The sequence below is a fragment of the Haemorhous mexicanus genome, chromosome 29 (assembly GCF_027477595.1).
Source record: "Haemorhous mexicanus isolate bHaeMex1 chromosome 29, bHaeMex1.pri, whole genome shotgun sequence".
In the NCBI taxonomy this organism is placed as follows: Eukaryota; Metazoa; Chordata; class Aves; order Passeriformes; family Fringillidae; genus Haemorhous; species Haemorhous mexicanus.
Window position 1 is genome coordinate 860,001 of NC_082369.1, and position 25,839 is coordinate 885,839.

The following is a 25,839-nucleotide window of genomic DNA, read 5'->3' on the forward strand; positions in this document are numbered from 1 at the left end:
ACCACGGGCTCAGAGCTCTGTTTGCATTGCCAGCCAAACATTCAGATTTTACACAAATGAGAACCAAACTCCATCCCACAATCTCCTCGTCTGACATTTCACTTGCTCCTTCTAATGAGCTCATTTGTGTATCTGCCACCAGCTCATGACTGATAAAAATTCAGCTCTTCACAGCCCCTGTCCTCCAGCAGCATGGCTGTTTCCCTGGTGGCTTCATGGCCAGGGGTCTGGGTGTCTGTCCTGTCCCAGGCACACACAGCCCACTCCTCAGAGGGAACAGTCACTAAATCCCAGCCTGGTTTGGGTTGGATTGCATTAAAGCCATCCCATCCCACCCCTGCCAAGGCAGGGACAAGAGTCCCAGGCTGCTCCAGCCCAGTGTCCAACCTGCCCTTGGGCATTCCAGAGATCCACAGCTGCTCTGGGCACCCTGGGCCAGGGCCTGCCCACCCTCCCAGGGAGAACTTCTCCCCAAATCCTCCTGAACCTGCACCTGAAGGTGCAGCTGTGATTTACCTGCAGAGCTCTGCTGGCAGAGTTCTGTCAGACACCCTGCCCTGGGTGCCACTGGGCACCCCCAGGACCTTGGCCAGAGTCCCACGGGTGGGGGACAGACCCTGGTGCCATCAGCAGTGTCCTGGAGCACCCCCAGTGCCCTGATGTGTGCTGGTGCCACCCCTCTGGTGGCAGAGCTTGTTTTTGGGAAGATGAAGGTGTTGAAGGAAGATCTGACCTTAGCAGCTCACGCAGGCTGGGCCCCACTCACAATCCCAGCCCCAAACCTGCCCTGAGTCCCTTGCACAGCCAGCAGTGCTGCCCCTGTGCATGCCAACCCCCCTTGCTGACTCTCTGCACTTCTGCAGGCCCTTCTTGCAGAGCACACCAGGCTTGGGAGGCCATGGGAGCAGATGGAATGGAGCTGGGAAGCCCTGGCTGCCCGAGGATCTGCACTCCCTGACGGGCAGGCAACAGGTTTGAGCCCTGGAGGCTGCAGGGATCCCTCAGGGCTTCAGCAGTTCACTAATTTAGAGCAGCTGTAAATGAGATTAAATCTCAGCAGGTATCTTCTACTTATCAGAAGGGTCAAGGGTTCACTCTGAGGTTAATAAATTCACTGGAATAAAAAGGCAGCACTCAGGTGGCTTCAAGGAAAACACCAGATCAAACCCAGCTAAAGAGTAAAGGCATTCTAGCAAGATGATGAATGTATTAAAAATAATCTGCCCGTGCATTACTCACACTTCAGATCATGGTCACAGAGCATAATATAATTCTAGTTTACCTCTCATTATTTATGCTGAGTGATTTTTTTTATTTGCATTTGCCTCAGCTGTTATGATAAAACAGGGAGGTAAATCTCATCTGCCTTCGTGGGATTCAACAAGCCATTCTACTTCAACAAAGCAGTTTAAGGATCCTATGGTGACTTTGCTTCACTGAACAAGGAGGCATTTATGCAGGTGTGGAAAAGCTACATTAAACTGGAGCTATGCTGAAGCTCTTCCACCAGTGGCCCAGAGAACTTTGTGTAGAATCTCTGCCCAACAGGGCAAGAGAAAAGGCAGGTGTTTCCAGGCCTGGCTGTGCAGATCCAGCAGGACAGTCAGAACTGATTTCTCCAGGGCCAGCAGAGATCTGGGCAGAGCAGTTGGCTGTCACTTCACTGGAGAACTTGTGAAAGGTCTGACATGAACAAATCAACTCCAGCTGCCTCAGCAAAGCCTCTGCTTTCCCTCTGCCTACAACAATGCCTTTCTTTTGCCAAAGAATCCTTAAAAATGAACCATGGACACCTTTCCTGTAGCTGGGTCAAAGCAGTCAGCCCCAGCAGTTTGTGAGAAGGATTATTTCTTGGGTTAGTTTTTGTCAAAAGGTGGAACCTGCGAAACTTGTTTCATTTCTGCAGCTATCAATGGAAGTGTTTTATCAGTAGTACTCAAAAATAAGTCCACCTATGCCCTCCTTGCACACACTCTCACACAGAGAACTGGCAGATTTAACAAGTACAAAAACAGCTCCTGAAACGTGAATATTAAGAGATGTCACGTTGCCACACACACAAAACAGCAAACAGAAAACAAACGAGAGAGACAGATGGACAAGCAGATGGGGAAAGATGGAAAACTGACAGGAGCCACAGAGCTGGGGTACATCTGTTGGTGGAGATGGACTCCACGGGCAGAGCCACCCAGGGGTCACTCCAGAACATTCCCAAAGGCTCTCCAGGGTGCCTGCAGGGACGTGGTGCTGGGGACATCCTGCAGGAGCTGCTCTTCACCACCAGCTCGGAGGGGCTCTGCTCACACCACGGTGCTGGACAGCCAGAGGCTGCCTGCACCCTGCACCAGGTGTGTGTGGCCTAAAGAGCCGTGTCTGCCAGAGGGGCTCTCTGTTCCTCTGCCAGCTCTTGCTCTGAGGAGCCAGCCCCAGCCCCAGCCAGGCCCCAGCTTCCCCTGAGCACTGTGATCCAGGCAACTCATCTGCATGGGCACCAGCTGCCCTGCTGCCATTCCCTTCGTGCCAGCGGGCAGCAGAGAAGACCAGGAGGGCTCAGAGAGGAAACTCCCAGCCCTCTTGGTGTAAAAGGCAGAACCCCAGCAGCGGGGCCTGCACCCCTCAGCCCTCCCCTGTGACAGCCCCTGGCCTCACCTGATCTCAGCTGTTTGATCCTGCCGTTGCTGGCGCTGGGGTCCACGGGCAGGAAGTCCTTGAACCAGGTGATCTCGGGGTCGGGGTTGCCGCTGGCCGCGCACAGCATGGTGGCCGTCCGCGTGCGCTCCACCACCTTCAGCTGCGGCCCCATGTCGATGTTGGGGAAGCCGGGGGGCAGCTGGTCCTCTGCGGGGGGAGAGCAAGGGCAAGGGCTTCAGCAGGGCCAGGGGGCAGAGGGACAGCCCGGGGGAGGCAGCCCAGCCCCGGGCAGGGCGAGCTCGGACTCCCAGTGCTCCCAGATGGAAAACGCGCGGCACGGCAAGAGTCACCAGCTTGGCCAGTTTGGGGGATTACTCCAGTGTCCACGGAATTCTACATGGAAGTGAAACCTTTTAAAACCCTTTGGGGAATAGCTGAATAGAATTAGAGAGACATTAGGGTTGGAAAAGGCCTCTCAGATCCCCAGGTCCACCCACTGCTAAACCATGTCCTCAAGTGCCACGTCAACTCATTTTCTGAACACATCCAGGGATGGTGACTCCACCAGGCAGTCTGTTCTATGGTTATTCGTGTCTATGTTCTATGTTTATTCCCTTTTTCAGTGAATAAATGTTTCCTCTTCCCAACCTGAACAATTTGGAGCAACTTGAGGCCATTTCCCCTTGTGCTATCACTTGTTACCTGGGAACTCCTGTGAGGGAGCTGCAGGGAGTGAGAGGGTCCTTCCTGGGGTCCCTTTCCTCCAGGCTGAGCCCCCCCAGCTCCCTCTCCTGCTTCTCACAGGATTTGTGCTCGAGTCACCGTGCCAGAGTTTCTGCAGGTGCTGCCAGGAAGCTCTGCCAGGGCAGGGCTGGCACTGGCTGAGATGAGCAGAGGCTGTGTGGGGATCCCTGCACTGCCCAAACCCCCTGAGCTCTGACCCCTGCACTGCCCAGACCCCCTGAGCTCTGGTCCCTGCACTGCCCAGACCCTCTGAGCTCTGACCCCTGCACTGCCCAGACCCTCTGAGCTCTGGTCCCTGCACTGCCCAAACCCCTGAGCTCTGACCCCTGCACTGCCCAAACCCTCTGAGCTCTGGTCCCTGCACTGCCCAGACCCTCTGAGCTCTGGTCCCTGCACTGCCCAGACCCTCTGAGCTCTGACCCCTGCTCTGCCCAGACCCCCTGAGCTCTGGTCCCTGCACTGCCCAAACCCTCTGAGCTCTGGTCCCTGCACTGCCCAAACCCTCTGAGCTCTGGTCCCTGCACTGCCCAAACCCTCTGAGCTCTGGTCCCTGCACTGCCCAGACCCTCTGAGCTCTGGTCCCTGCACTGCCCAAACCCTCTGAGCTCTGGTCCCTGCACTGCCCAAACCCTCTGAGCTCTGGTCCCTGCACTGCCCAGACCCTCTGAGCTCTGACCCCTGCACTGCCCAGACCCCTGAGCTCTGACCCCTGCTCTGCCCAGACCCTCTGAGCACCCACAGGTAACAGGAGCCTTCCCCTCCAACCCCCCAGCACAGAACACACAGCACAGGAGAAACAGAGGAAGAGCCCACGTGCAAAGGGCTGTCAGAGACAGTGGGACTGGGAGGGAAAGGAGAGGAAAATCTCCTCTTCAGCTGCAGTGACAGAGGGGACACACACAACAGCAGCATGCCAAGTGCTGTCAGCCAGGGTGTGAGTCTTGGATTTAAGAATCCCCAGTGCTGCTGCCCTCCAGGAACAGTGGCAGCAGCACCCAGCAGAGAGGCTCAGCTGAGCTTCCTGCTCCTCTCAGTGCTGCTTCCTCACTAACGAGGGTGAGGAGGGCACTCCAACAATGCTGACTAATTTGTGGTAACCCCTAGGAAACCCCAGTGCTTGCCCAGCAATATCTGAGCCAGCCCCTCACTCCTGGGCTGGGGGGAGCTGCCTCATCTCAGCAACGTGCATTTTTTATCCCAGAACATGTTTGGGGGAGGGCAGCTTGGGAGGAGGATGCCAGCAGCAGGGTGAGGTTGGGGAGGGATCCTCTGTCATCTCCAATGAGCCATGTCAGGGAATCACAGCCCTGGGAGTCTGTGCCATGGAATCCTTCCCAAAACAGGTGAGGGAACAGAAGGGAAATAATGCAGGGAATTACAAAAAGGTGGGATTCTTAGAAAATGAACATCCATCACAGCCAGCCCCCAGTGACACCACTGGGAGCTCCCACAGTGGCACTGAGACGGGGCTGGCCTTGGCTGGGAACAATCCTGCCAACTGCAAACACACCCAGAGCTCCTTTCCTAAGGCTGGCACAGGATGGACGAGGAGGAATGGAGCCAAATACAAATGGCACAACCCAGAGACAGCAGGACAAGGGGAAACCCAGTGGTGGCTGCTTTTTCATGGAATCCCAGAGTGGTTTAGGCTGGGAGGGACCTCAGAACCCACCCAGTGCCACCCCTGCCATGGCAGGGACACCTTCCCCTGTCCCAGGCTGCTCCAAGCCCCATGTCCAGCCTGGCCTTGGGCATTCCAGGGATCCTGGTGCTGCTCTGGGCACCTGTGCCAGGGCCTCACACCCTCCCAGGGAGGAATTTCTTCCTGGTATCTAATCCAAACCATCACTCCTTCAGTTTAAAGCTGTTTTGGTGCATCTGAAGCACCTCTAAACCAAAATTTTGTACTGTAAACTGGGGCTGTTCACACACATCTCTGAGCAGGGACTGCCCAGCCCTCTGAGCTGCCTGGGCTGGGGCACTGCAGGACCCCCAGACCGAGTGTTCCTGCAGCCCCCCAGCCCCAGCAGTGCTGGCAGGGCAGCACAGGGGCTGGGGAATTGCTGAGCCTGTGCACAGCTCTCAGGCAGGCTTTAGTGGCCCTCCCTCCCTGCTCTCCCCAGCAGCCGTGGGAGGGAGAGGAGCCAGAGCCGCATTGGCTGCAGATGACATCACTATTGATCCCTGCTTTCCCCTGCCTTTCCCCTGCTCCCTGGTGATGCTGCTCCACCTGCCTGCAGCCCCTGCCCCTCCTGCCAGGAGCCAGCTGGGGCACAGAGGGAGCAGCCCTGGCGGGGTGTGTGCCCGTGAGCGTGCTGGGGGAGGCCTGTACAACCATCATTAACGAGTGCTTCTAATTAAACAAAAGCGTTCATCTTGCAGCACAATGTGCAGAATTCCTCTGAGTTTAATTAAAACAACTGCGACTGGAGGCGTGATCAGATTTGAGGATCAGATGAGCAGGGGAAGCATCTCAGAACATCAGAGGCTGCTCCCATTCAAGGGCTCAGATTTCCTTCCTCTCAGGGAAGTGGAACTGCTCCATCCCCACCAGCTGGGTTCCCTGTAACAAGGCAGCTACAGCCTCATTGCAGTCCCCCAGGACCTGCACACACGTGCCCTGCCGCCCTCCCCACCCTCCCCCAGAGCTGTCCCTGAATAAACAGGGAACGGCTCTGGCTGGGAATTCTCCTCCTGAAAGCAGCTCAGGCAACTGCAGGAACAAAGGAAGCAGGCACAAGCTGGAGATGCTTGGAGGGCACATCTGGGCAGCTGCTGCTGCTGCTGGAGCGGTGCTGGCTCGTGCAGGCAGAGCTGTCCCGAGGTGCAGCTGCCGCGGGAAGGAGCAGCCCCACACCTTGCTGGTCCCCGGCTCACAGCCAGCTCTCGCAGCCCCACCCCGAGCTGGAGAAACACCCCAAAGCCTGACTGAGCAAGGGAGGGTGAGAAAGAGCAGGGGAGGAGGGATGCAGAGAGGCAGGGCAAGAGAGAGGAGCACTTCAGCTGTCATTGACAGTAAATGCCACCCGGGACACGGTCTGTGCCCGGACCCAGCTCAGGCTGCACACACAGCCAGGGACAGGGCTGCCCCGGCCCCCTGTCACTGCGGGGACGGCTAATTAGCTGTGCTGGAAATGAGGATGATTAAGGCAGATAACGAGGGTGTTGCTGTGCTCTTCTCCCCGCAGGGTGTACACGGTGTTTAATAATTTACAGGAGGAGGGTGTGAGCGTGAGCAGGCGTGCCACGGAGTCGGTGCAGAGCCTCGAGGATGCTCTGAAGGGAAGAGGAGGGGGGATTTTCCACTCTCCTCTGGAGATATGGATGCTGGCTGGTCTCTACAGTCCTCGACTGTCCTCATTCAGGGTGGAAGAAGCAGGAATAAGAGATGGAGCAGCTCGAGTGACACAAGCTTTAATTGGGATCAAAATCACAATCCAGCACTCTTGAACCTGTCCCTGCTCCTCTCATTATGTTTGTGAGCACCAGAGCTGCCCTGTCCCCAGGCATCCTGGCACGATGTGCCACAAGTGATTTCCACCCATGTGTCTGTACCTGTGCCTCAGTTCTCTGTTACTGCCCAGCCAAAGACAATTTTAGTGCAGGGAGCAGTCTCAGCAATGTGCTCTCTCTGTTGAGTCCATTTCTTTGGAGCTGAAAGTTCCACTGTGAAAGCAGCAATAGCCCAACGATGTTGTTAAAATTTGGGGGCTCACAGGCAATAAAGGCACCCTTGGACACGTGAGCTGCACCCCAAACCTGTGCAGTGCCTGTGCTCCCTCACAAACGTGTCCTCAGGTACCCTCCTTCTACAGGCATCTCTTAAAATTACTTTGATGTTATTCAGGAGCTACAGAATTAATCTGCTGTCAATGTCACCCAATTTTCAGGTCACTACAAGAAAAGCAAAACAAGTCAAGTTTGAAGAAAGACTGCCAGGAATTTTCCAAATGGCAAGGTAACATTTTGGAGGGGGCAGCTTCCCTTTCCCATGGGAGACTCTGCTGAGCATCCAGAGCTGCTGCTTGTTTACCTTTTGTGATTTAAAGCCAACAATTACAAAAAAAACCCCCCAACAAACCACAGGGATCTCGCTAGAACCTTACACATTCCCACACCAGATGTGCTCTTGGAGGAGGAAACGTGTGAGGGAGATTTCAGGCTGGAATTGTTCAAGAAATGTCTGAATACTTCATGAAAGGAAACCAAGAGGGAAACGTGAGAAGCTGTGAAAGTCTGTCCCAGCAGCCCCAGTGACAGTCCAGGAGGGAGTCCCACAGCCCCTTCTCCCCCTGCTCTGGAGCTCAGCACCCCCAGAACAGCCAGCTCTGCCCAGGGTGCACTGAGGGGTGGGCCAGGGCACACCAAACTCTGCTCCCCCACCCTGAACTGCACTAATCACTGCTCTTTGTGCTGCATTTACTAATGGCCCACCAGAGTAAGCCCACAGAACTGCCTCCATCAGCTTCCACAGAGCAGAGAACTGAGCCAGCCTGGTCCTGCCTGAAACCTGCCTGTGCCTCCCACAGCTGAGGGGTCCCTGTCCCCTGAGCCCACTCAGCTCTGACAGCACAGGAAAGCCTCCACAGCCTCCCTCAGGCTACCAAAGACAGGGAGGGAAAGGATAATCTGCACACAGGAGGTAATAAAAATCATCAGAACACAGACAGAGATGACAGATGTGGACACAGATGGAATCCCAGGGGGGTTGGGACAGAAGGGACCTCAGAGCCCACCCAGGGCCACCCCTGCCATGGCAGGGACACTCCAGGGATGGATGGGGAGCCCACAGCCTCTCAGCCCGTATCCATCCCAAGGAATGCAGATATAGATATAAACAGAACTATCCTTCTTGGCAGTGGGCAGCTCACAGAATCTCCACCAGCTGGGGGCTGGCGTGCCTGTGCCCACGACCTTCCTTCCTGCCTGAGTTACAACGAAAAACAACAGCAGCTGGAGTCAAAACCAACTGGAAATGCTTCCCAAATCCACTTTCTTTCCTTTTCTCTGGGCCCTGCAGGAGTCAGGTTTGCAGGAGCTCTGTCTAGCCAGCTGTGGGAAGAACAGCCAGTCTCCAGAGCCCTCCCAAACCAGATCCCTGGAGAAGCAGAGCAGGAAGGACAAGCAAGCCAGCAGAGCTGGTGGGAAGGGACTGTGTGAGCTGAGCAGGGTCCATCACAGCTCTGCTGCTCAGCAGCTCCCCAAGGTTTCCTCTCCTGCAGTTTCCTCTTTCCAAGTGAAGGCATGTGGGATCCTGCCAGGGGCTGATCCCAGAGCAATCATGAGCAGCAGCAAGAGGGGCTTCTGCTCAATCCCTTCAGCAGCTGCATCTAGTAGGGAAGGATGTATTGTTTTCTGAAAAGAGGAAATATTTTCTGTGTGATTTGCTGTTGGGAGACTGCACTGGTGCTGCACTGCTGGTGCAGGAAGGCACCCCCAGGCACGTGTGGGATCACAGCAGCACAGGCTGCACAGCTGCCCCAGAGCCCCCCGTGCAGTTTGCAGCAGCTGGGCTCAGGTTTCCACCCTCCAGAGCGTGCCAAGGTAACAGGTTCTGCAAATGACAGCTCCCATCCATCTCCAGGCTGTGGAGCAGCCCCCTCTCTCTGCTCAGCATCAGCTCTGCAAGTGAGAGCAGAGACAGGGAGGAGGAGGCTGAGCAGGGAGAGAAAAGACAAACAGGAGAGTGGGTGAGTGCAGAAGAGGGGGGGAACAGGAGAGGAGGGGATGCCAGCATGCTCACTTTGTCATTGTGCAGATCAGTGCCTTTGGCTCGGTGCTTTTCACTTTCCCAGCATTGAAAACGCAGATACAGAGGAGACAAACTCTGCTGTGAGAGAGCTGGGAGTGATGCAGGATGGAGTAACTCCAGCTGAGAGACAAGGGGGGATATGCTGCAAGATCTGCTGCCCTGGTGCTCTTCAGCATCGCCTTGGCCACCCTGCAGGTAATTCCTGCTCCCTCAGGTTCCGTGAACAGGCACCCCAGTGCTCCAGGGACTCCAAACCAGGTCCCTGTGTCAGGCCAGCAGAGCAGGGAGCTGTGAGAGCAGAGCCACAGTCAGGCTGCTCTGGTGGGCTCAGCCAGCAGTGGGCAGGGGCAGCCCCTGAGCTGTCACTGTCTCTGGCTGATGGGGACGGTGCTGATCCCAGCAGGGAGAGCTGCACAAGGACAAAGACAGCTCCCTCAGGATGGTCCCTGAGCTCAGCTCAGCCCTGTCAGTCTCCAAACTCCCTGACAGGAGGCTGTGGCCAGGTGGGATCGGGCTCTGCCAGAGAGAGGAGCAGGAGACGGCTCAGGGGAGGCTCAGGGTGGGCACAGCAGGATCTCCCCATGGAAGGGGTGCTCAGGCCTTGGCAGGGGCTGCCCAGGGAGGTTTGGCACCCCATCCCTGCCCAAGGAACAACTGGACATGGCCCTCAGCGCTCTGGCTGGGGGACAAGGTGGGGATGGGTCACCCTTGGTGACCTTGGAGGTCCTCCCAGCCTGGATGATTCAGAGGTACAATGGTCCCACACCCTGCTGGTGGGCAGAGCATTAAAACCACTGAAGGAGCTGGAGGAGAACCTTCCCCTGCCACTGCCTGGAGCTCTGCATTCAAGGGGTAAAGCCCTGAATGTGACTGCAGGGCCAGAACCTTCCCCTGCCACTGCCTGGAGCTCTGCATTCAAGGGGTGAAGCTCTGAATGTGACTGCAGGGCCAGAACCTTCCCCTGCCACTGCCTGGAGCTCTGCATTCAAGGGGTAAAGCCCTGAATATCACTGCAGGGGCCCTTCTCCCAGGCTGTCACAGCTCCAAAGGAATCCATGGAATAAGTGTGAAGAATAAGGCTCCCACCCTCTGGGATAAGCACAGTTAGACACACTCCTGTCACACTGCACTGTTCCAAGCTCCTGACAGCTCCATCCCACCACCTCCCTCCAACAGAAGGTTAAATGCCATGCCAGGCACAGGAGCTGCACACACATCTAAGGCACCTACACAAATCTGTCAGGCATGACTGGACCACGGCCCCCACGCTCCCAGGCAGCCAAAATCCTGACAGCACAGAGCCCATCAGGGAAATTCCCAGCTGGAAAGGGAGGCTGGGGGCTCTGCCTTGTGCCCCTCATGTCTGGTGTCAATTCCCTGCTGCACTTTGGGCACTCACACACCAGTTCTGCACTTTGGGCACTCACACACCAGCTCTGCCCTGACTTTGGGTACTCACACACCAGCTCTGCACTTTGGGCACTCACACAACAGTTCTGTCTGACTTTGGGCACTCACACACCAGTTCTGCTCTGACTTTGGGCACTCACACACCAGTTCTGCACTTTGGGCACTCACACACCAGCTCTGCCCTGACTTTGGGCACTCACACACCAGTTCTGCCCTGACTTTGGGCACTCACACACCAGTTCTGTCTGACTTTGGGCACTCACACACCAGCTCTGCACTTTGGGCACTCACACACCAGTTCTGTCTGACTTTGGGCACTCACACACCAGTTCTGCTCTGCACTTTGGGCACTCACACACCAGCTCTGCACTTTGGGCACTCACACACCAGTTCTGCCCTGACTTTGGGCACTCACACACCAGCTCTGCACTTTGGGCACTCACACACCAGCTCTGCACTTTGGGCACTCACACACCAGTTCTGCCCTGACTTTGGGCACTCACACACCAGTTCTGCACTGACTTTGGGCACTCACACACCAGTTCTGTCTGACTTTGGGCACTCACACACCAGTTCTGCTCTGACTTTGGGCACTCACACACCAGTTCTGCCCTGACTTTGGGCACTCACACACCAGTTCTGTTCTGACTTTGGGCACTCACACACCAGTTCTGCTCTGACTTTGGGCACTCACACAACAGTTCTGTCTGACTTTGGGCACTCACACACCAGTTCTGCTCTGACTTTGGGCACTCACACACCAGTTCTGCACTTTGGGCACTCACACACCAGTTCTGTTCTGCACTTTGGGCACTCACACACCAGCTCTGCCCTGACTTTGGGCACTCACACACCAGCTCTGCACTTTGGGCACTCACACACCAGTTCTGCACTTTGGGCACTCACACACCAGTTCTGCTCTGACTTTGGGCACTCACACACCAGCTCTGCCCTGCTGCACTTTGGGCACTCACACACCAGCTCTGCACTTTGGGCACTCACACACCAGCTCTGCACTTTGGGCACTCACACACCAGCTCTGCCCTGACTTTGGGCACTCACACACCAGTTCTGTCTGACTTTGGGCACTCACACACCAGTTCTGCACTTTGGGCACTCACACACCAGTTCTGTCTGACTTTGGGCACTCACACACCAGCTCTGCACTTTGGGCACTCACACACCAGTTCTGTTCTGACTTTGGGCACTCACACACCAGTTCTGCACTTTGGGCACTCACACACCAGCTCTGCCCTGACTTTGGGCACTCACACACCAGTTCTGCTCTGACTTTGGGCACTCACACACCAGTTCTGCACTTTGGGCACTCACACACCAGCTCTGCCCTGCTGCACTTTGGGCACTCACACACCAGTTCTGCACTTTGGGCACTCACACACCAGCTCTGCACTTTGGGCACTCACACACCAGTTCTGCACTTTGGGCACTCACACACCAGTTCTGTCTGACTTTGGGCACTCACACACCAGTTCTGCACTTTGGGCACTCACACACCAGTTCTGCACTTTGGGCACTCACACACCAGTTCTGCACTTTGGGCACTCACACACCAGTTCTGCCCTGACTTTGGGCACTCACACACCAGTTCTGCACTTTGGGCACTCACACACCAGTTCTGTCTGACTTTGGGCACTCACACACCAGTTCTGTTCTGCACTTTGGGCACTCACACACCAGTTCTGCCCTGACTTTGGGCACTCACACACCAGCTCTGCACTTTGGGCACTCACACACCAGTTCTGCACTTTGGGCACTCACACACCAGTTCTGCACTTTGGGCACTCACACACCAGTTCTGTTCTGCACTTTGGGCACTCACACACCAGTTCTGCACTTTGGGCACTCACACACCAGTTCTGTTCTGCACTTTGGGCACTCACACACCAGTTCTGCTCTGACTTTGGGCACTCACACACCAGTTCTGCACTTTGGGCACTCACACACCAGTTCTGCTCTGCACTTTGGGCACTCACACACCAGTTCTGCACTTTGGGCACTCACACACCAGCTCTGCACTTTGGGCACTCACACACCAGTTCTGTTCTGACTTTGGGCACTCACACACCAGTTCTGCTCTGCACTTTGGGCACTCACACACCAGTTCTGTTCTGACTTTGGGCACTCACACACCAGTTCTGCACTGCACTTTGGGCACTCACACACCAGTTCTGCACTTTGGGCACTCACACACCAGTTCTGCACTTTGGGCACTCACACACCAGCTCTGCCCTGCTGCACTTTGGGCACTCACACACCAGCTCTGCCCTGACTTTGGGCACTCACACACCAGCTCTGCACTTTGGGCACTCACACACCAGTTCTGCACTTTGGGCACTCACACACCAGTTCTGCACTTTGGGCACTCACACACCAGTTCTGCTCTGCACTTTGGGCACTCACACACCAGTTCTGCCCTGCTGCACTTTGGGCACTCACACACCAGTTCTGTCTGACTTTGGGCCCTCACACACCAGTTCTGCTCTGCACTATGAAGGATGTGCTCACTGCCTGTTCACCCTTAAATATCCACAAGGATTCGAGCTGCTCCTGGGGGATCACTGGAATTGTGACTGGCCCATAGGCACAGCTACCCCTTGGCCCTGCCTGGAGCTCCTGGAATTGTTGTTAGTCTTGTTCACTGCAGAGAGAAGGGCTTGTACTGCTGCTGCTACTCAAACACCCGTGGCTTCATCCACAGCCAAGCTAAATTCCCCTGGGAGCTCTCAGGCAGTTGTCCACCACCCCATTCCCACCAGGAGCACCTGCACTGCCCCGTGGTTTGAACAGAGAACGTCACTGGTGGGTGCTCCAACCCCTCAGCTGGGTCAGTTTGAGCACCCAGCACTTCCCACAGTGGTTTGGGATCTCCAGGGCAGTAACAGCAAACATCCAGAGGCATCCAGAGCAACAGCCTATCGTTCCCTCCCCCACAGGCAGTTCAGGGAGCATATTTCAAACAGATGACATGAGGGAGGCATCCATGTAAACATCCTCTGTAACGGGGACAAGTGGGAAAAAGAACCAGAACAAAATGGAGAATGGAATTGTTTTCTTGGAGAGTGCACAGAGCCAGGGACCTCTGGGAAGAGGGGAGAAGCCCAGGAAGCCACCACAGGTGTCCTGCCCAAGGAAAAACGTTTGCACTGCTACCAAATGTGTGAAAGGGCATGCAGCCCCACAGTGACCTGAACCCCACTCAGGGATTCCTCAGTCAGGGCTCCCCTGGAGCTGCATCTCCATGTGTGCAATGGGGAGCTCCTGGTGCTGCTCCGAAATCTGGGGAAGGAATTTCTGGAGGGGAGGAAGATCATAGGAGTCACAGGATAGCTCAGGAGCCCCAGCACACCATCAGTCAAACCTCCTGAAGTGAGCTTTAGCTCTGTGTCTCACACAGCACCTTTATGGCTCTCTGGGGGGAGAACAGCAAACAGATCTGCTGGGCCAGAGCAAACCCAAGTAGACCCTGGAGGATTCTGTGCCCTGTGGGGTTCTGACAGCCCCCCCAGGCAGCTGGGGCAGGTTCTTACCTCGGAGCACGGTGAGCTTGGCGTGGACAGTGACCTCCCCATGGGGGTTCTGAGCAACACACTCGTAAATGTTCTCGTCCCTGGGGGTCCTCAGGGGCTGGATCCTCAGAACAGCTCCTGCACTCTCATCAAACTCAATGGTCTGGGGACAGAGACACAGACACACAGCATCAGAGTCCTGCTGAGGGACACCACACACATCACCAGTGTCCTGGGCTGCTGTGCAGCCTCTCAGAGACACCACACACATCACCAGAGTCCTGGGCTGCTGCTGAGGGACACCACACACACAGCATCAGGGTCCTGCTAAGGGACACCACACACAGCATCAGGGTCCTGCTGAGGGACACCACACTCAGCATCAGAGTCCTGCTGAGGGACACCACACACAGCATCAGGGTCCTGCTGAGGGACACCACACACAGCATCAGGGTCCTGCTGAGGGACACCACACACATCACCAGAGTCCTGGGCTGCTGCTGAGGGACACCACACACACATCATCAGTGTCCTGCTGAGGGACACCACACACAGCATCAGAGTCCTGCTGAGGGACACCACACACAGCATCAGAGTCCTGCTGAGGGACACCACACACAGCATCAGGGTCCTGCTGAGGGACACCACACACAGCATCAGGGTCCTGCTGAGGGACACCACACACAGCATCAGGGTCCTGCTGAGGGACACCACACACATCACCAGAGTCCTGGGCTGCTGCTGAGGGACACCACACACACATCATCAGTGTCCTGCTGAGGGACACCACACACAGCATCAGAGTCCTGCTGAGGGACACCACACACAGCATCAGAGTCCTGGGCTGCTGTGCAGCCTCTCAGAGACACCACAGCCCCACTGCAGAGCCTCAGCAGCCCCTCAGCCCCCTCAGGCTCAGCCTGGCTCTACCCCCAGCTCCAGGTGACAGAGCTGTCACAGCCAAACCCTGTCAGTGACCACTGACCCACCAAACCCCCATCTCATGAAAGAACCTGGTGGTGGGGTGTGGGGGGGTGCTCAGAGCACAACTGGGGTGAAGGAGGACGAAACAGACCAAAGGGAAACAAAATAAAAATGGACCCCCCCTTGTTCCTCCATCTGCAGGGGCAGCTGACACCACAAAGCTCCTCTGAGCACACAGCTGCCTGGCAGGGCTGAGTCCCACAGCAAATTCCACAGGATGACCTCCCAGTCCTTGCTCCTCTGCTCTCTTTTCTATCTAAACAATGCCAATTGCTTGGGTCTGGCTGCCAGCAACTGCAGTGTTTGCTCCAGACTGTCCCAGGATTGAAATGCTGAGCCACAGATGGCTTTGAAAGGTACATTTACAGAGCTGAAGAGCCACCAGCTTAGGTGGGGTCTCTCAGGAAAGCAGGGGGTTATATTCCATCCCAGGAAGGGGAAAAACCTCACAAAACAAAATAAAAATCTTCAATAACATAACTGAGCCAAGTCCTCTCTTGCTTTGGAACAAGCCCAGCTGCTGACATGGCCAAGAGCTTGCATTTCTCTCCTCCTGCTGTTAAAACTCCTCCCCTCCCAAATTTCCCTTTATTATCAGGGCTGAGGGTGGCCAGAGAGGAGCAGGGGCTGCTCTGTGTCAGTCTCTCTTCCAGATTTCAAGGACATCTCTTACCTCAAACCTCTGAGAGTTCACTTTCTTCCCTTTCTTGTTCCAGGTGACCCTTGGCTTTGGGTCTCCAGTGGCTTGGCACACGAAGGAGGCCACCCCTCCTGACACACCAATTTGGTCCACAGGCTTCTTGATGAACACAGGGGGACCTTGGGGACAAGAAGGAAGCACCATCAGTGGCAGTCACAAAGACAGGCTCTAACAAACACGGTTTGTAATTAACAGTAGTGTTGCTGCTATTCCTGATGATCCCAGCTGAAATTAAACCTCTTGGCCTTTCTCAGAACAGCCTTTACCTCCACGCCACACATGAAGTAGCTCCAGCAGAAAATGATTAAGGGCCTGATCCTACAAAGAGATTTCAATGCTGCAAAACCTCTTTTACTCCTGAAAAGTGGACTTTTAAATTGTTTTGTACAGGGGAAATTGCCCTTGCAAAAGCCATCTAATGAGCATCACCAGAAGCTGGTAGAGCTGGAAACAACACGTGGAAAGAGTGAATTGCACTCCCAGCTCCTTGGAGATGGCCAGAGCTCCAAGGAACAGGGGGTTTGCAGGAGCATGGCCAGGGAAGGGAGAAGGTGGGAGAAGGACCACGAGATGGAAGGGGCAGGGGCTGGAGATGCTGAGCACACTGGTGTCAGAGAGGGGGCTGCCAGTGGCTTCAGGGTGAGAAATGCCCTTGGCTGTGGCACCTCTGCTTTCTCCTGCAGTCCCTCCCGGGCCCTCGCAGGTCCCTTTACACAGGGACCCCCCAGAAGAGGCAATCTGATGGGACACAGAGCTGTGACCAGGTCAGAAGCACCAGGGGCAGAGCTCCCCTTCCCCTCTGCTCAGACATGCAATCCCTGCTGCTCCAGGAGGGAGCCCCAGCCTCCCCCAGGCTCCTGGGAGCAGCAGCAGGGCAGCAAAGCCTCCACACACTCAGGCTGTGCCCAGGCCCAGAGAACAACACCTGAGCCCCGAGCACCTGTGCCTCAGCCCCTCCCTGGCTCCATCAGCATCCCCCTGCCTTCAGGGCACCCTGCAGGGATGGCAGAGCCTGGCACGGGCTCTCTCAGGTGCCAGGGGCTGCTCACAAGAGGGAGCCAAGGCCAGCAGCAGTTGTGCAGAGCCCACGTTGCCCCCACCCTCTGGGAACCCTCCTTCTGTGCTCTAACCTGCTTTCCTTGAACGGTTTCCTCTCATCTAGTTAGTTTAAAATTTATTGAAATATTTAAATCACAAGGCCACAGCTGTCTTCAAATAAAATCACTCAGATCATAAAGCTGCCGTCTGTTTTCTTGAGGAGAGCAGAGCATGTGCCTCTGCAATGTGTGTATTTATCTGCTCACACTCAAGGGCTATAAAACAGGGTGCAACCAGCCTGCCCCAGGGCCCAAAGGGGGGCAAAGGGGAGCTGGGAGAAGTCTCCAGGGTCCTTCAGGGGACAACAGGAAGCCTTCTCCCCTCCCCTGCCTGCCCTGGCCAGCAGTATATAAATAAAAGGCACTGAGCAAGCTCATGTGATGCAATCAAGCATTTGTTTCCACGCTGGAGGTAAATACAATTTGCTGGAGCTGTTTACGTCCCACCGAATGCTGTGTGTACAAAGCAGTGCATTTATAAATATCCAAATCTATATTTAGAGGTCAGAGCCTTCTTTGCAATGGTACAGCTAAAGGTTATCAGGCACGTCCCACTGGAGGAACTGGCACTGGGGGATCTGTCTTCCATCTGAGAAAGGTAAAACCCAAACTTTGCTCCAGGCTGAGATAGAAATGCTCACTCTGCCCTGACTTCCTTCCTGCCCTCACCTCCGCTCGATATCTGAAGGGCTGGCAGAAGTCAGTTCTGAAGGTACAGCTAAAAACATCCAGGGCTTTTAAGAACACTTTATTGATGCAAGTTCATTTCCTAAAATAAAAGCCCCTAATAAACCTTAATGTCACGTATACATTTAAATGGGTGCAGGCTGCCTGATGGGAGCTGAGACGAGCAGAAAAACAAGGTTCTATTTCCATCCCAGGAACAGCACAGTGCTCCACAAACCACCGGGTCTGGACAGGGCTCAGCATCCCTCTGGGGTCCTGGGCTGCCTCGGGGCTGACAGGGGCCTGAGCTGTCTGTGCATGGGGCTTTTCCTGAGCTCTGCAACTCCCAGCTGCCTGCAAGGGACTCACCCTTGCCAGGCACAAGGAGCCAAACCAAGATCCCCCCACCCAGCCCACGAGATTCTGCCACTCACTTGGAAAATGGGTGAGAGCCAGAGCTGAACTGTGGATTTGGAAACTGCCAAGCCTCTGAGAGGCAGATTTGATTCCTCCCTCCTCGTGCTCCCCACCCCTGCACCCCCAGGCACTGCAGCATTTGTCTCCAGCCCACGCTGAGCAGCCAGCAGCCCTCGGGGAGGGGAGAGCCAGGGCCACCACAGGCATGGGGCTGTCACCAGGGGCTGTCACCAGGGGCTGTGAGCCAGGGGGGTGGGAATCCAGGGGGGTGGGAATCCAGGGGCTGTCACCAGGGGCTGTTCACCCAGTGGGGTGGGAATCCAGGGGCTGGTGACCCAGGGGGCTGTGACCCAGGGGCTGTGACCCAAGGTGCCTGTGACCCAGGAGCCTGTGACCAGGGGCTGTGACCAGGGGCTGTGACCCAGGTGCCTGGTGACCCAGGGGGCTGTGACCCAGGGGGCTGTCACCAGGGGCTGTGACCAGGGGCTGTGACCAGGGGGCTGTGACCAGGGGCTGTGACCCAGGGGCTGTCACCAGGGGCTGTGACCAGGGGCTGTGAGCCAGGGGCTGTCACCAGGGGCTGTGACCAGGGGCTGTGAGCCAGGGGCTGTGACCCAGGTGCCTGGTGACACAAGGTGCCTGTGCCCCAGGGGCTGGTGACACAAGGTGCCTGTGCCCCAGGGGCTGTGACCCAGGTGCCTGGTGACCCAGGTGCCTGTGCCCCAGGTGCCTGTGACCCAGGTGCCTGGTGACCCAGGTGCCTGTGCCCCAGGGGCTGGGAATCCAGGCTGCTGGTGATCCAAAGCTGGGGCCAAACCCCCCCGTGCTGTGGGGCAGCCTCAGCTCTGCCGTGCCAGGCCCAGCTGGAAGGGGAACACGAGGTGGGAGCTCAGCCTCCAGCTCTGCAAAGGGCTCTGGGAGCCCCCCAGGCAGGGACAAGGTGCCACTGAAACCCTGTCAGCCCACTCGGAGCTGTTTGCCCTCGTCTGCCAAGACTGCAGGACCACGGCTTTAAATAAATAAATAAAAATCAAAGAAACACGTTTTCCAGACAACATTCTGACAGTCCAGGGGATTTTATATCACTCCACCAACCTTCCCACACAGATAGCTGAGAACAAGCCAGGTTTGGAAAGGCTGAGTCTGAGTTCCATCAGTCCAGCAGTCACAGAGATAATTTTTCCCCCTTTCTCTGCTGGCAAAGTAGAAAAACCCACTTTCTGCACAGTGTCAAAATAGGAATGGAAAAATCTGGAGCTTGAAAGAATTTTCCTACTACAAGAGGCTTCCTGCAGGGTCTGGGTCTCCAGAGGGAAGGCTGAAAGGAGCAGCTGGCTGCTGTGTACCTGTGATCCTGCTCCAGAGCCCAGTGCAAAGCCAGGGAGTCAAACCCAGCCCTCCCTCCTGCCACTGCCCAAATGCTTTATAAAAACAACCAGCACCACGCTGGAGAGCTGCTGGGGCTGTGGGACAGAGAGGGATCCCTCTTCCCTGTGGAAGCCCACACAGAGCTGCAGCTCCTCCCTGGCCGGTGAGCAACCCTCATCATCCCACTGGGGATGGAGCAGGCTCTCCCTGGCCCCCAGAGCACCCCAGAGCCCCAGATGCAGCAGGGGCACAGCTGGAAGGGCACTCCCTGCTGCCTGAGGAGCTGCCCTGCTCTCCCTGGCCCCCAGAGCACCCCAGATGCAGCAGGGGCACAGCTGGAAGGGCATTCCCTGCTGCCTGAGGAGCTGCCCTGCTCTCCAGCACAGCCCTCCTGGTGCTCCTGGTGCCCACTCCACCTCCAGCACGGTGCCCCCCGTTCCCCATGGAGAACCCACTGGGGAGCCTGTCCACGCTGCAGGAGAGGCACAGACAGCTCCCACCCGGGCCCAGGAGCACTGGGCAGGAGGAAATGCAGCACTTTGTGCACACAGCCCCGGGACAGGCACAGCTCCACCCTGAGAACAAGGCAGAAGGTGAGAGCACGAAGGGGCCCGTGCCTGAGGTTGCTTTGCCTTCAGCTGCACAGCCCAGAGAGCTGCTCTGGGCTCCAGGCCGTGCCCACAATTGGGATTCTGGCTCTGCTGCAAAGCCAGCTGACCTTGGGCTCGCCCTTGCTGCACCCCCAGCTGCCACACGTGGCAGGGAGGTGACAGCCCTCGTCCCTCACACCTGTCTGTCTGTCCTGCTCCAGACACCTCGGAGCAGGGCACGCTCTGGGAACAGACCTGCCCCACACTCAGCACCCCAGGTGGCACCGAGCACAGCTGCAGCCTTGGGAGACACAGAGGAAAACAAAACAACCACCAAAGCCTCACCAGAGAGAGCTCAGAGACCTTCCCCAAGAGGTGCTTCTTGGGACAGGAAGATAAAAATTGAAATTCTTCTGGAATTTCCCAATAACCAAGCCATGTCAGCTGGAATGAGACAGCTCTCCCTGTTCTCACCTCCTGCTAATTTCCAGAGCAACCTGGAGCAAATTTGATGGCCTTCCCACTGCCATGCACAGGATTAAACCCCCCCCTTCTCCTCCTCCTCCTCCCTCTTCTCTTTGGTTTCTGGGCTGGAGCTTTCTGCTGTTCCAGTGGAACTCCATCTCCCTTTTCCACCACTGGTGGGCTCCCAGCTGGAGAAGGAGCCCAAGGTGCTGCACAGCCCCAGCCCTGGGCAGGTGTGCTGTGAACTCCTGTCCAGGAAGGTGGGGCTGGGGTCCAGCCACGCTCCCAGGGTCTGGGTGCTGGTCTGGGTGCTGCTCCCAGGGTCTGGGTACTGCTCCCAGGGTCTGGGTGCTGCTCCCAGGGTCTGGGTGCTGGTCTGGGTGCTGGTCTGGGTGCTGCTCTCCCAGGGTCTGGGTGCTGCTCCAGGGTCTGGGTGCTGCTCCAGGGTCTGGGTGCTGCTCCCAGGGTCTGGGTGCTGCTCCCAGGGTGTGTGTGCTGCTCCCAGGGTCTGGGTGCTGCTCCCAGGGTCTGGGTGCTGGTCTGGGTGCTGCTCCCAGGGTCTGGGTGCTGCTCCAGGGTTTGGATGCTGCTCCAGGGTCTGGGTGCTGCTCCAGGGAGCAGCTTTACACAGAGCTGCTGCTGTCCATGGAGATCCCTGCCCTGAACTGGAGCAGCTCTGTCAGCCCAGGGGACAGGGAGGGAGACTGGGGAGCAGAAGGCAGGAAGGGTGAGAGAACCAGAGGGAATGAGAAGACATCAGCAGGGAAAATGGCACAGAGTGGGATCCTGGGGGCTGACGTGTGCTGGGCCAGGAGCTGGACTCTGATGGTCCTCGTGGGCCCTTCCAAGTCAGGAGAACTGGAGCAGGCTGGAGAGGAGCAGGGGCTCAGAGCCAGAGCAAGGAAGTGAAGATTAGATGGAGGAGACAAACCAGAGAGCAGATGAAAACAGGAGAGAGCAGCCAAATTTGAGACAGATGGAGAGTGGGGAGCAAGGATGCTCTGCTGGGAATGGGTCTGTGCTCCTCAGCAGCAGCACTGGGGAGCTGCACACAGGGCTGCAGGAACACAGCTCCAGAATCCACATTTCCTCCAGGACAAGGGAGAAAGCTCCAGAATCCACATTTCCTTCGGGACAAGGGAGAAAGCTCCAGAATCCACATTTCCTTCAGGACAAGGGAGAAAGCTCCAGAATCCACATTTCCTTCAGGACAAGGGAGAAAGCTCCAGAATCCACACTTCCTTCGGGACAAGGGAGGGAGAAGGACTGGGGAGGAGTGTCTATGGAGACACTCCACAGGACTGGGGACACCCCTTGGAGAGATCCTGCAGACACTCTGGACCTCATGAAATTCGGGCTTTTTCTGACAGATTTTGCACTTTTTCTTTCTGAGGGCTGTTTCTCGGTGCCTGACAAATAAAATTAAAATGAGGGTTTTCTGACAGAACAAAGAAAGAGGGAGTGAATTATATTCCATTTCCCCGTCAATAACTTCTCCCCAGCCCAGTTGTCTGATCATCATAAAAAGTCCATTAGGCAGTAATTGGGGAGGCAGGGGAGGCAGGGCTGGCCCAGGGAGCAGGAGCACGCTCACTCCCCAACTGGCCTTTTCTGGGAAGGCAGACAGGATAATTATAGGCTTCAGATGGAGACTTCCTCTTACTGTCAGCAGCTCTTGGCTCCCCTCAGGGAGATGGGACTGGCAAGGTTGGGCAGAGGAGGGTAAAAAAAGACTGAGGATGTTTTTTTAGAAGTGAAAAGCTTCCACCTGGCTATTCCCCTGCTGCTGAGCCACCACAGCCCTGACCTGCCTCGGAAAAGCTGGGCTACCACAGGATGCAGCCTGTTCCCCTGCGGGCAGGGGGAATGTCCCTGAGGATTGCCCCCTCTCCTGTCCTGCCAGGCCCAGAGGAGGAAGGACAGCAGGGAAAGATGGCACCAGCACGGGGGCTAACACACACAGAACACGGTGAGGAAGATGAAGGACCCAATCAGTACACCTTCACTACACAAGTCCAACAGCCCCAGCCCTGTGCCAGCTCCCTTCTCCCCTTGGCTGGCCTGAGGCAGCACATGCCCAGCTGTTCTCTCGTGGGGATGGCAATCTGGGGACCTGGCACACCCTCCAAGCTCCTGCCTGCAGTGCACTGGGGTCCAGGCCCTTTGGGAGGGAGGGACGAGCCTGGGGCAGGAGGAGACTGAGGTTACCAAAAATCTGCTCCTAGCTCTGACACCCAAGGTGAGAGAAACCACGTTATCCTGCCTGCTGCAGGGGAAGCACAATCCTTGAACTGCTGGTTTCCAGGGATGGGGCTGTTCCTTATCCCCAGGAGCAGCAGCTGGGATGGAGTCATCCCACCGTGCAGGACTCCTCCAGGCTACCACTGCACAGCCCTGTGCATGGACAGGATCCACCTCTCTCCGTGCAAACAGGATGAGCCCCAGCTCCAGTGGCTGGCACCTTGGCACAGCCCAGGAGAACACTCCTCCAGCTGGGATTTATGCAAAGGCCCAGGGCACGGGGAGTGATGCACAGGGGATGCAGACCGTGGATGGGGCAGGACAGGGAGCTGTGTGGCCACTGCACAAAGATCCTCCTCCCCCACCTCAGCTTCCCCACCTCCCCATCCCACGGGGAGCACAGCAGGTGCCCCAGCTGCTGATCTCTGCTTCCACCCTCTCCTGGCACCCACCAACCTGAGGGCCAAGGAGTAACCAGGTGGGAAGGCAGGTGGAGCTCTGGCCAGGATCCTCCTGCTGCTGCTGGTGAGCAGCAGGGGCTGAAGGAGATGAGCACTCCTGTCATGGAGGATGGCAGCCTGGGATTCACAGAATTCCCAGAATCACTGGGTTGGAAAAGACCTTCAAGGCCATCGAGTCCATCCCAGCCCCAGCACCTCAACTGAGCCCTGGCACCCAGTGCCACACCCAGGCTTTGTTGAACACACCAGGGATGGGGACTGCACCACCTCCCTGGGCAGAACATTCCAGAACTTTATCACTCTTTGTGTAAAGTCTTTTTCCTAATATCCAGCCTGTGTTTCCCCTGATGAGGAGCTCCAGCAAGCAGAGGAGCGTGGCCAGCCAGGACCCCGGGGGTACCCGGGTGCTCTCCATCAGCTGGAGCAGCATCTCATCCCAGATCTGTCCACACACCCCATAACGAGGCATAACAACCCAGAGCAGGGCCAGAGACCCCAGGAGCTGTCCTGGCCACTTAATGAGGGCCCCTGTCCATCACTGACAGCAATCCCAGGTTGTCAGCAAGCACAGCTTGAGGCAGGGAGCTCTGCCTGCCCTTGCCATATCGCTCAGACAGCTTCTCCTCCAGCCACGTCATTGATCCTGGCATCCTGCAGCAGCCTGGCTCACCCACCTAGAAAAGACCCAGCTGAAGAGGGTTTGGCTCTTTGCTCAACCTCCACGGCTCTGTTTGAGTCACTCAAGAACCAGAGGCCACAGGGGACACCGGAACGTGAAAAAACATTTCCTACGGGACAAGCCTGCAAGGAGCAAGAGCTTAACGAGCCCAGACCCAGCTCCCAGGGGGCAATGCCACCTCAATCCAGCCCAGCTGTGGTTCTGGGCCACTGCAAAGTGACAGCAGCGTCAGCAGCGGGGCAAAACAAACCGCTACAAGCTCCTGCAGCTCGTGGTCCTGCCGAGGGAGCCAGAGCCAAGGATGAGGTCTGGGAGATCAGCCCTGGCCAGTGAGAGCACACAGAGCTCTGCAAACACCAGGGAAATGCTGGGTTTGGAAATGCTGCCCTACACTGCAAACACCAGGGAAATGCTGGGTTTGGAAATGCTGCCCTGCACCTGCAGCTCTGCAGGGCTGCATGCACGAGAGGGTGACCCCAGCCAAGGTGGGGCAGCTCCCACGGGCACATGGGGATCTTCTGGGCATGAAAGGCACACCAGGCAAACAAAAGATGTCTGATGAAGCTCTGCTCTCTCACTCTGTAAATAAAAGCTGTATTACCTCCACTTGCTGCTTCTTTCCTTCAGGCAAGAGGAGGAGTCTGCAGGAACTGGGTAAGGTGCAGTTCCTAGAGCCCAGAGCTTGGAGTGTTGGCAAAGTTCATTACACCACTCCTATCTGACCTCTGGTGAGAGACTTCAGCCCTTATCTTCCATGGAACAAAAGGAGGTTCTGGATATGCAAGCTTGAACTGCCTGGGTCCAAAGAGTGTATTGTGAGCCTGCACTGCTTATTGAAACTGGGATGTCGAGGAGCTTGGGGCAGGAGATCTCAAAATGAGAAACCCAGACCTGATGGAGCCATGACTGGTGGATGAGCACAACCTCTAACAGGGGTGAACCTGGACTCTCACCACACGAGTCATTTCAGTTCTGCCTCTGAACCACACTGCTCATCATTCAGATCTGTAGTGGGAACATCAACACAAAAGAATCCAAACAAAGGAGACTCCAACAACAGTGCTGAGAACTGACAGCAGTGGGAATTCAGCCTTGGGACACTGGGGACCCAGTGAGCCAGAAAACAGTGCAAGATGTGAATGAGAGAGAAATGTAAACATGGAAAAGCAGCAGTGGTGCCTTAAGTTCTTCTAGCAAAGACAGCAGCTGAGGAGGGTGAGCTTTTCTGGAGCAGGACAGCTCCTGTTTGACACCTGTCAAGGGATGGCTTCTCCCCAGGAGGCTGTCCTGCAGCCCTTCCAGGCACCAGGAAGAAAATCCCTCTCCCTTTCATGGCCTCAAGTGGCAGCTACTGGGATTGATCACAATTAGCAGGTGCTAGAAGAAAAGGGGTGTATCACAGTACTCACACAGAAAAAACCCACAAACGCCCTCAAAAGCAAGCAGATCCTCCCCAAACAGACAGATAAAGGGAAATGAGAGCTGGAGGATCTTCCTGGCTCCCTGGGAGATCACTGGAGCCAGTCTCAAGGTGATCTTTAAGAGCTGAACTGAAAAAACCTTACACCATCTTTTCAGAAATTCATCCAAACAAATCAAAGTCCAGGCTAAAGATTTGTAAGATCTGTCAGCACTGCTGGCAGCATGCTCAGACTAATTTATAAATAAATCCATAGATTCCAACAGAGGTGAGGGAGGATGAGGACACAGTCAAATTAATTTGACTTTATTAATTAAAAAAAACCACCAAGTTTCATCACCCCACCACTCTTTAGAGGTTGTGTGAGAGTGGGGGGAGCTATGCTCATTAATTATGCAGAAAATGCAAAACTATCATCCTCTGAATGAGTTTAAAATAAGGAGAAACCCTTTCAGAATGGGGAGAAATTACTCCCCAAGGCAGCTGAAATTTCTCTTGCAACTTCAAAGGACAATAAATTATTCAAATCACTCGCGCCACTCGCACGCTCTCTCACTCTCTCCCCTTCTCAATTTTATGCTCCTGAGTCAATTAAAGATTTGGAGGACTCAGAGAAACTTTGTAAAATGCTAAACCAGTTGCGGCTCCTTCTATTTATTTTTTTTTTCCTTCTTTAAAGCTTTGCTT

The 25,839-nt window shown here is 55.9% G+C and overlaps 1 protein-coding gene across 12 annotated transcripts in view; it reads right to left on the reverse strand.

Moving 5' to 3' along the window:
• PTPRS (protein tyrosine phosphatase receptor type S) overlaps nucleotides 1-25,839 on the reverse strand; it is a 138,120-nt gene that overhangs the window by 66,486 nt on the left and 45,795 nt on the right. For all 12 annotated transcript variants that reach the window (XM_059870191.1, XM_059870190.1, XM_059870187.1 and 9 more), the window contains exons 3-5: nucleotides 15,722-15,867; nucleotides 14,086-14,227; nucleotides 2,650-2,838 (exon numbers count right to left, since the gene is read on the reverse strand). In XM_059870191.1, the coding sequence (XP_059726174.1) occupies nucleotides 2,650-2,838; nucleotides 14,086-14,227; nucleotides 15,722-15,867 (477 nt within the window). The remainder of the gene's footprint in view (nucleotides 1-2,649; nucleotides 2,839-14,085; nucleotides 14,228-15,721; nucleotides 15,868-25,839) is intronic.